Here is a 10,958-nt window from a genome sequence, read left to right as displayed (position 1 = left end):
GTACGTGTACCAAGTCAACCATTAGTGAAAAAAGGATCTTTACACAAATAGCTGATCATATTTATTGTTTATTTTTTTCCAATCATATACATAAATTATGCATTAATTATACATAATTATATATATGTAATGCATAAATTATGTATATATTATACATCCACCGACTATTTTTAATTTAAATGGTCGGATGAGCTGCTATGTGGGTTAATATGAAAAATTGGATTGATTTTTTTTTGTTGGACACTAAGGAGTCGTTTGGTAGGGTGCATAAGAATAATGCTGAATAGAGTGTATTAGTAATGCTGGTAGTAGTTATGCTGATATATTTCTTATCCATTGTTTGGTTTGATGTATTAAAACATTGTACAATTTCTAAAAGAATTATTTGTTTATAAAAATGTCCTCTTAACTAGTCCACGCTCTAACTTTTTAAAAGTAACATATGTTGAGAAATGTTTTTATATGAAAAAGTTTTAAAAAAATTATTTTATTTGTCTACCCATATTGTAAAATAAAATTAAATATTTATTTATAAAAAAGGAAATATGCTAAGTATTTATTTACTTACTAGGGATATAAATTTATTTCTTACTATTTGGATTATTTTGAACTTGCATTAATATACTAACTAGCATATTTTACTCAAGCATAAATTTTAAAGGACAATTTTATCTTTAACTAAGCTAATTCATGCATTAAACCCCATTACATTGTTAATACCATTGTTTTCTATGCATTAGTTATGCATAGGATAATACCAAATAGTATGTATAACTAATGCTTGCATAACTAATGCATATGTTCAAAATGTCTACCAAACAATATATTATTAATACGTAAAGTTAATGCATGCATTAGATTATCTAATGCATCCTACCAAACGACCCCTAAAAATAATTACTCCTATTACCTTTTTAGTTATTTTTTTTATAAAAAAAAAAAGGAAGGAAAAGGCAGAGATTCAAAACATGAAGCATGTGTAAGAGAGACATAGATAGAAGGGCAGTGTGCAGTTGTGCCAGTTAATATAAACCGGTATATTATACACCTTTTCCCACTTTCCTCCCTTTTTTTAGTCAAGGTCAAATGTTAATAAACATATGTAAAATACCACTAATGTACTTGTCCTATATTCCTGTCTTCAACCTCTTATTAATTACACTAAGATTAGTACTTAATAATCTAACCTAATTAATAATTCCAAAATTTTCTTAATCATTGTATTATAATTTCTTTTCCTAAACATTATATTATAGTATTATTAAAGGGCAAGAACATTAATTTTGCGATACGGTATAATCTAGATTATTAAATTAATTATATTGACATTGATAGGGGTAATAAAAAATACCCGGTGCCATTTTAGTAAAATTACCTCCCTACCCACCCAACAAAACCCTTCTAACGCTTCCGCCATCTATATAAACTCTCCCATCGTATGCTTAATTCCTTCCCTTTTCTCCCTCTCTTCCTCTCTCTCTACTCCAATTTCAGTTTCTTGCTCAAAAGCAACAGCTGCTCCAATTCTCCAGCAGTTTCTCATTTTTTCTTGTATGTAAGTCCTCTTTTTGTTCTTCTTGCTCTCGTTTAATTTTCTTTTAAACTCGCTTTAATTCCTTTATGTTTACAGATTTACGCATCTCTCTCATTCCCGTCATTGAATCAATCTCTGGCCTGATCACTTCCTTTGAATTTTATTAAATTCATGCAAAAAAAATTCTCTAAGTTGTTATAATTGTGATGGTATATGATCGGTGTATAAAAATTATGATAATCGTCTTATATGCATTCAACTTTCTGATATCGCTGTCGTCGTCAATGGCGGTGGCATTCTCAGGTGCTAGCGTTGAGGTCATTGATTTTGTTTTTTTTGTTTTTTTTTTTGTTTTTGTATTTTATTTTTTGTTTTTTGTTTGTTTGAAGTAGGAGTGGTTTTTTCCTAGTGATTTACGGCGTATTTGAGTGACTAAAAATGGTATTTATGAGGGCACGAACAAACGAAAAAGCGGTTGGTGTTCGTTTTCTTTTTTACCGGAGGACCAACTTGAGTTCCCACGACCTCACGCACGTGAAGTGTAATCGCTTGATTTAACCTCCCGAATGTTGGCGTTCTTATCACGCGCTAGGAGTAGTGTTAAGACTCGCTACTTCGAGACTTTTTCGGTTACTTTACCGGCAGTTACGTGTGGTATATGCACTGTACGCGTGTATTTCATGGGGCCCACAAACTTGACTGGGCTAGGGTCCATTTTTTGACCCAGGAGGCCCACTTAACTACAAATCTTATTTTAGGTCTTTCTATTTTTGCTAAATAGCCTAGATTTTGATAACACGTATTTTATGACTGGATTGCACTTTCAGTTAAGCCCCGGGCTTTTTTAGTCGGCGGCGGGTAGAGATTAAGAATTCGGGCCCCATTTGCCGACCCTTTGGATATCCTTTTTTTGCTGGATGTTGCTTTTCGTGAATCAAACTTCCACTTAAACCGTATTAGCTGTTATATTGTTAAGAGATTACTGATATTGGTAGGATGCATTGGATTTAATTATCCAGATAGATTTTGGAGATATTTTATGCGAGAGGGTGGGTGTGAAAATTTAACCCTTTTGGGATTTTCTCGGTACGAGGACTTCATTACATAGACGAATACAGTAACACTATTTTCGACATGGAACATATATTTATATAAAAAATTTATTAAAATTTAATTTATATTAGATTCATAATTTTAAAAGTACAACGAATTTTAGTGTAAGGAATTTACCGGTCAATTTCAAATCTTCGATCCACAATTCCACATATATCTGAGTCCCTCCACCCTTTCGTGTTCTCTTTTCATTTTCTACGACGTTTTTTTAATTTCCCGGAAATTTCTCTCTTTAACAGTCCTCAGGGAACATCCGATTATACTTTTATTTAATTTTTTTGTTGGTTTGACTTTATTATTCATAGCCTTTTTGTTCTTGAAATTTGAATTATTTCTCGTTCACTGATTTTTAAAATTCGTTCAAAGCAAGACATTTTTTTCTCCTCTCATTTTCATGTAATATCAAATTCATATGTTTAGCTAGTCCCATTTTTTAAATTTATTTGGTTTGCTCTTGTACTAAATCTTTCATCCTGGATACACAGTTTTCTGACTCGAGGTTTTTCACAAGGGAAATTCAGTTAACAAATGACTTGACTGTTTCTAGTATGGAATCTTTTTTTCTCTACCTAATAAAATTTCTATTTTTTCAATGAGGAGCATCAAGGTTTTATTAAAATACTAGTTTTAATAGTGTTTTGCGTATGAGATTGTCACTGTTGTTGCTAAATAAGAATACTTGGAGAAAGAGTAATTGACCAACTATGATTGGATTAACTCATTGTACTTCTGATACTCTTCTTTATATAAAGTATTGGGACCACATTTTTATTAACCAAACAGCGTGTTTCTTGGCAAGAAAGTCGTTAAATATTTTGATAAATCAAGTGATACATCACAACACCTAATTTCTTTATGTTTCCTTCAGTTACTATGTTGATTACTTGCTCATTTTTTACCTAAAATATTAATAGCACTTTGGACTTTGTCGTATGTATTAGTTGAATATATACTTATCATTATTCTAGATCATATTCTACTTCTAGGTAGTTTCTCTGGACTTCTTAAGAGTCGTCTTAGTCGTTGTCCCATGTGTGTCCCTTTTGTAACATCCATTAAAAAAAAAAAAAAATACTCCTATAGTTTTAATTAGTCACTTTCTTAAGCCTTGTCCAAAAGGGTATCCTAATGTGTCGAGTTTATAATCCTCAAAATGCCCGACCTTCCCAATGATCTTTTCCTCCTTGTTTGTGACACGTAAATAATCTTTGTCGTTTTGAACCTTTTTCTTAATTAGTTGAAAAATGGTCCTATGACTCTTGCCTTCAGTTTCATTTTCTTGTTCACACACTGACACACATACGCTTTCACAAGTCAAATCACCACCTCGTTTTTCACTCCACCTTCTTTTACTAATAATAATTAAATAAAGTGTAGATGCCCTTCATTTTCTACACGTCTTAGTTTTTTTTTACGTGGCAAAGATGTACTGGTTTTTGTGTCCAGTTTCATGTGATTGTACATGCACGAGCATGTTTTAGTTGGTAATTTTGTGGGTCGCATGAATTATGAAGGTAAAGTGGTGGTGGCTCCTTCTACACCAAAAGTAGAAAAAAAGAGAAGCAAAGATAGTGGCCGGAGTACATTCTGTTGGGACCTAGAACTCAATAGATAAGATGAGATTGAAGAGGTCAGAAATAAACTGGGGTAAAGATGATTAATTTTTAGGATTCCTCTGTATTACTACCAATATAGTAGTAAAATAAACTCCAGAGTAGTTCTTTTTAGGGGGTTGACGCGATATGTCATAATTTTGATTGAATTGTTAATGTTATTTATTGCAGAGTCTTAGATATTAATGCAGGGTTGAAAATTGACAAACTTAAACACTAGATTTTCTGTCGAGGGACAACTTTGTCTAACTAGCAATTAATGATTACAGAATTAAACTTTAGTTTGAAATTTCGCCTGCATAGTTGGTCTCAGTCGTCAATTTATACTTGCATAATATGCAGGGTTATCTTTAACTATCTTTTTAGATTAAAAATTACGTACCACGCTTCCTTTTAAATGTTATAAGTACAAACTTATTTTTAATTTGATGCCCAAATACTCACCCGCTTATCATTTCGTCAGTCCAACATGTTTTATTTCTATATCAAAAAGTTTTTTTTATTTTTTTTTATTTATTTATTTTATCTCTCCCTCACACACACATAGAGGCGGACCTACCCTTAGGGTAGAGGGTTACGGACCCCAATAATGTTGAAAAAAATATATCTTGATACTTATTTATATCTTATATAACATGTATATATTTTGATTGACATCCTAAGACTCAAATCTTAGGTAGGTGGATTGATCTATTTGGGACTTTTAATGCACTACCTAGGTTCAACATTACTCTAACATTTGCTCAAATTTTAAAAATTCGACAGTTCTACTTTAAAATCCCGGATACGTCTCACACACTCATTTATTCCCTAGTCTTTTTGGGAGGTTTGCGTCTCTGTCATTGGAATGCTTCAATTCATCATGTGAGGAAATTTAATATAGGTGTGTTAAGGAGCTATCTGTCTGTACATACATATATTTTTTCCATATTCTCGTTGTAGTTTTTAGACAGATGGAATTGAAAAGCAGGATTGGGTGGGTGACTCTATGGCTGGATTAAAATTTTAGTATCCGAAACAGTACAGTTGGCAACCATAGAAAGCGTAGTTAGAGCAAAGCCAACGGTATTAACGCATGATAGTCTTATTCTTATACTACTATATTTGAGAACTCCATTAATTGAATTGTTTGTCGGTGTTTGCTGAATCAGTTTGATTAAGACCTCAGCTCTAAACAACTTTTCTAATGTTGCCATGTAACGTTGAGTCACCGAACCTGACTTTAATATTTGATTGATGCCATTTATTTTTAGTTGCTTTTGTCTTCTTCTTGTTTTTATTTTATGTCACTTCTTTTCAAATCAAATTTGTTGTTATAGTGACCTTTCTTTAAACAAAGGCATTTTTTAACTCCTGAGGAATCTGTGCTAATCATTTACTTACACATGTATTAGTAATTATTTTTCCCTACCTAATATCTTATGTTCCAAATTATTTGTCACACTGATAGCTTTGACAAGGACTTTATTTCTATTTTATACAATCTCAACTTCTTAGTTATTTACTTCTATTATTTTAGATTTAGATTAACCATTTACTTGCACCTAACATCTACCATGTTAAATACGTTTTAAAAAATAAAATATTCTTAGGTTCTTGTGGTCTTTGCCCTGTTCCTAATTAATTATATGGGATTGTAACTGTAGTTTATATTGATTATTTTGCGGGATTCATGATCTTAATATTCCTTCATAGAGGAGCTTTCCGTTTTGACTTAATGCTTTTCTTTGTCTACTGTTGAAAAATAAATGATATGGACTTTCGCGGTTCTATCGCGTTGGTTTTTCAGGAAAATTTTCGACCCACCATTTCCTTATTCTTCATCCCATTTCACCCATGGACACGTACAGAATCAACCCTTAATTTATTCTTTGCAAATAGCTAGCTGATATTCGTTAAAAACAAACACAAATGCAATTCTATTGTTTGTCGGGTTATAAAAAGGCACTGTTGTTCTTAGTAAGTTTCATTTAAACTTCTTGAAGATGGTGTCGAGGAAAAGGCCAGAAAAATATTTCCTCACCCAAGGAAAATGTGGATCATAATAATTAAGTGTTGCGTTAATGAAGACGTGAAATAAAATTGACATTATTATCATCTGACAAAAATCTGCGCATCTTCGAAGACAATTTGATGTGTAAATTTCCTTTGTTATTTTTTTAATCTATTTTTAATGAGAAAAATGCTTTTTGTTTTTCCAATTTAAAGGCTACAATTCAACTTTTGTGTCTATTACTTTGGTCATAGCAAGCCCATTGATTTCAGATTTTCAAAACTCCCCTAAGCTTATAAAGCAATTTCCTTAAGTACATATTCTTATTTGGGTACTTTTATACAGCAAGATGAGAGAAAATTTGAAAAGGTGGCTATACCAGGCGATGGGATTCCAGAACGAGCTGGCTAGAAATCAAAGAATTGAGCCCATTTCAAAAGCTACTAAGCCTAACAAGACGGAGCCGAATGCAGCAGGGGACCCGAAAGATTCTAAGCCTGATTTGTCCCTTTGTGCGGATGTCAAATACATTTCTTGGTTGGTGAGTAGCCCACTTTTTATGCTTACTCAAATATTTTTGTTATCTATGATTTTATTAAGACACACTGCAAGCTTGTTAATTTTTTATTTTTATTTTGGAGATAGCAAGGCCCAGTGAAGATTGGTTTTCACTTAAAATATTTTTTCTTTAAATTTATAGTATTGCTAGTAGAATTGCACAAAACATGTGATAAAATTGATTATGTGTGTCACATTTGCTGAACTTGTGTGATTCATAGCACACAAGCAGAGATAGAATTGCATTAAGCTGGTAGACTTGTATGACACTGTTTTGGTCATGGCATTGATTCAGGAAGATTAGAAAGCAGAATAAACAAACTATTTTATTCTAGGTCATTTAAGTAAAGAAAGACAAGCTAGTATCCAATAGTTATCTTAGACTGTTAATTGTGCGTTAGAGTCTCATTTATACGCTTTTGTTTCAGAAAGAGCACCCTTCAGCATTGAGCTCCTTTCAAGAGATGATAAGTGCAGCAAAGGGGAAATGCATCGTCGTGTTTTTAGATTATGATGGGACTCTATCTCCAATTGTGAATGATCCTGACAGTGCCTTCATGTCTGATCTGGTAATTAATCAACCGTGTTGCAATCTTCCTTTGATCTCTTTCTTTGTCTCTATGAAGACCTTCTAATAGCATGTATTACATGCAGATGCGTTCAGCTGTACGCCAAGTTGCAAGGCTCTATCCGACAGCTATAATAAGTGGAAGAAGTCGACAGAAGGTAATTAACTATATTAATCATTCTTTTCTCGATCTTTAGTCGGTTGATTTGATGAAAAAAAGTTAATATATCTTATTAATATGTCGTATGCTTAGGTTTATGGATTTGTAAAGTTAGATGAGGTATTTTATGCGGGGAGCCATGGAATGGACATAATGGGACCTACAATTCAGGCCAGCTCTTATGATGGAAAGTACCAAAGCAAATCCCTTGATAAAAAGGTTTTTCTTATTTCCTTTAAACATATTTTGGCCTAATACAGTTGATTCCTTATAGTTAGTTATATATACTTATCAACGTGGGCAATAAATTGTAGGGCAATGAACTCACTGTCTTCCAACCTGCTCAAGACTTTCTGCCTTCAATTGAAAAGGTTGGCTAACACTTCAACTTGTCTATGGAGCTATTAATTTGTAATTTAATGCGTCCAAAACAGTCTAGTTATAAAGCATCATGTTGTTGATTATGTAATTTTGGCAAGAACTAGGAGTACATATTTCCAGCTGCATCTTATTTTTTATTCAACAAGATGTTTTTGTATGTGGCAGATGTTGAATGAGTTGGAGGAAACAACTTCAGAGATAAATGGAGCTCTGGTTGAGGACAACAGGTTCTGCATCTCTGTACATTACCGGCATGTCTTACAAGAGGTAAAAGTTCAATTAGATATACTCTATCGATCTTTTATTTCCCGAAATTGTCAAATCATATGCAGAATGTTGAATAAGTATTCCAAATCTTAATTAATTTTCAGGATTTTGGATTGCTGGAAAAGAAAGTCCAAGCAGTAGTTGCAAAGTACCCCGGTTTTCATCTTACAAGGGGTAAGAAAGTTATAGAAATACGGCCATCAATAAAATGGAATAAAGGGGATGCTTTGCTTTATTTGCTTGAAACTCTAGGATTTGCAAATTCAAGTGATGTTCTCCCAATTTACATAGGGGATGACAGAACTGACGAAGACGCTTTTAAGGTATATTCTAATTGTCTTGCTATAGTTGTATACATAATGTTTTAATCTAATTTTCTCCTTTAGATGTTGTGTTTGTACAACATATATAATAATGTAGTGATGCGAGTTGTTGAGCCGGATTGTGCAGGTACTCAACTGTAGAGGACAAGGGTATCCTATTATAGTGTCTAGTAATCCAAGGGACACACTGGCATCTTACTCGCTGCGAGATCCATCAGAAGTTTTATCTTTTCTGATTAGGCTGGCGAGATGGGGGGATCTTTCTTCAGTGTAGATTTTGCTTAAGAAGTTCATGGAGCTGGCATAAGTTTATAAATCAATGTACAGTTTCATATAATATATATATATATATATCGGCATAGATGGTAAAAAATGAAGGAATGGGAGCTCCCTAATACAAGGCGTTTTTTATAGTCGCCTGTTTTTACTCCCATTAGGTTACAAAGTACTAGTAATATATATAGGCTTTAAGAATGAAACTGCAGTTGGCTGAAGTTTTTTGTATCATTGCGCAACTGCAGCTTATCAATGAAGAAAAACATTTCAACTTTATTTGGTTTTATGTCATACTAGTATGATACACTAATCATGTCAAATATTTAAGTTATTTGCATTTTATGTAAATAATTTTAAAATTTACACTTTCTCAGTAAATATAAACAATCATTAGATATTAACTATATGAAAAAATTAACAATTTCTTTTATTTTTCTTTTTTGATATCATTCTTGCCGGTGTCATTGGATCCTAAAAATAGTCAGGAAGCAAAATAATAATGCATATTTATGGTAAAATAATCAAATGTTGAGACAATGAATGACTCTTTGGATAAGATTTAACTCTTTTACCACTATTTGAACTCTTATTTGATGTGTTGATATATCTTAAAAAGTATTTCTTTCTTAAAATTTCAGTTTCTAAAAAATTATTTTTCAATAATAATTATTTTTATAATAATGTAATTGAAAATAGTATTCTTAATTAAAACACATTTTAGTTGGCTTTCTAAAAATATAAAAAATTCTTTAGCTAATGAATTTTTTTTACTCCATTTTGATATTTGACATTAACCATGTTAAATATCTGAGTTATTTGAATTATATGTAAATAACCTTAACATTTAAACCTTCTAAATAATTATAGATAATTGTCAGATATTAATTAAGAAACACTACATGAAAAAAGACTAACATTTTCTCAATTCGTAGTGATAATTTTATTTTTGCACTATTCTCATAGGTGTCATTGGAACCTAAAAATAGCCACAAAGTGAAATAATAACTAATATTTATGGTAAAGCACAAAGGTTGCCACGATATAAACGATTCTTTAATTACGATGTGACTCTTATACTACGACTTGAACTCTTATTTGGTATGATTTTATCTTTCAAAAAATATTTCTATTTTGAAATTTCAATTTCTAAAACTTTATATATATTATAATAATGATTATCTTTATAATGATGCAAGTGAAGATATTATCCTTAATTTAAAATTCACTTTAATCGGCTATCTAAAACTTTAAATAATTCTTTGGCCGTGTTTATTTCAGTATGACGCCACTTTAAGTTTATCGATATTTCTAGCCCCAGAATTTGAATTTTTAATACTCTATATATACAAAAATTTGTTCTTTGAATCATTAAATGTTAAATTAGTTGATTATTATTATAAAATGTTGCATATATTGTCTTAAAATTATCAAGTAGTTTTTTTTTCGACACCATACTTGGCTTAACCTCAATGCAAACTACTCAAATTGTATTCCAATTCAAATTCGAATATCATATCAGTTTGTTAGTAATAGTAATTTTTTAAAAACGACACATAATGTAAATTACAAAAAATATTCGAAGATATCTTTATCTTAAAATCTATGTATTTGAGTTGAAAAAAAAATTATTTGAAATCGATGAGATTAACTTTCAAATTTTTTATACTCAACAAAGATGAAACATAAGAAGAAATTTGTTGTCATCTTTTATTTCTCGTTTTTAGATCTTTCTAACATTTTTTTCAATATTTATTTTTTTTTATCTTATTTTTTATGTCATTATTTCTGTTGTTACAAAAAATTAATTTATTTTACTATAAAAGGATGAGTTTTAATAAAAATTGTCTACATATGAACTTTAATTATATTTTTAGTCTTTGGTTGACATTATTTCATATTTTTCTTTTGGTTTTATCTAATCCGCCTAAATAGGTGCTCACCCGACCATTTAAATTAAAAATTTGAATGACGTGTAATTTATATATATTCCATATATAATATGTGTATAATCATGTGTTGTCGGTAAATCATCTATTTATATTAGCTATAAAAATTAAACAATAAATATGGCCAGATATTATGTAAATATTTCATAAGATTTCGGTTTTTTGAGTTTGTCTATGATATAACTTCTATTATAATTTTTTAAAACTCTCTACTAATGTTCAAAAA

General features: G+C 31.0%; 1 protein-coding gene across 1 annotated transcript; it reads left to right on the top strand.

Annotated features, from left to right (window-relative positions):
* Positions 1 to 1,466: 1,466 nt before the first annotated feature.
* On the top strand, positions 1,467 to 9,062 carry LOC104244617 (probable trehalose-phosphate phosphatase 2). Its single transcript, XM_009800082.2, has 9 exons — positions 1,467 to 1,555; positions 6,599 to 6,794; positions 7,240 to 7,380; positions 7,466 to 7,537; positions 7,633 to 7,758; positions 7,854 to 7,910; positions 8,086 to 8,187; positions 8,292 to 8,510; positions 8,638 to 9,062. The coding sequence occupies exons 2-9, from the start codon at positions 6,603 to 6,605 to the stop codon at positions 8,782 to 8,784; spliced, it is 1,056 nt and encodes a 351-aa protein (XP_009798384.1). The 5' UTR covers positions 1,467 to 1,555; positions 6,599 to 6,602; the 3' UTR covers positions 8,785 to 9,062.
* Positions 9,063 to 10,958: the final 1,896 nt, after the last annotated feature.

Source organism: Nicotiana sylvestris, chromosome 3 (genome assembly GCF_000393655.2).
Source record: "Nicotiana sylvestris chromosome 3, ASM39365v2, whole genome shotgun sequence".
In the NCBI taxonomy this organism is placed as follows: domain Eukaryota; kingdom Viridiplantae; phylum Streptophyta; class Magnoliopsida; order Solanales; family Solanaceae; genus Nicotiana; species Nicotiana sylvestris.
Note: the sequence above shows the minus strand (reverse complement) of the source record. Positions and strands in the feature narration are given on the sequence as shown.

Excerpts from the sequence above, each read along its gene's own strand:
- LOC104244617 (XM_009800082.2), top strand. The coding sequence starts at position 6,603 with ATGAGAGAAAATTTGAAAAGGTGGCTATACCAGGCGATGGGATTCCAG. Across the intron at positions 7,759-7,853 it reads GCAAATCCCTTGATAAAAAG|GGCAATGAACTCACTGTCTT; the intron begins GTTTTTCTTATT and ends AATAAATTGTAG. Across the intron at positions 8,188-8,291 it reads ACCGGCATGTCTTACAAGAG|GATTTTGGATTGCTGGAAAA; the intron begins GTAAAAGTTCAA and ends ATTAATTTTCAG.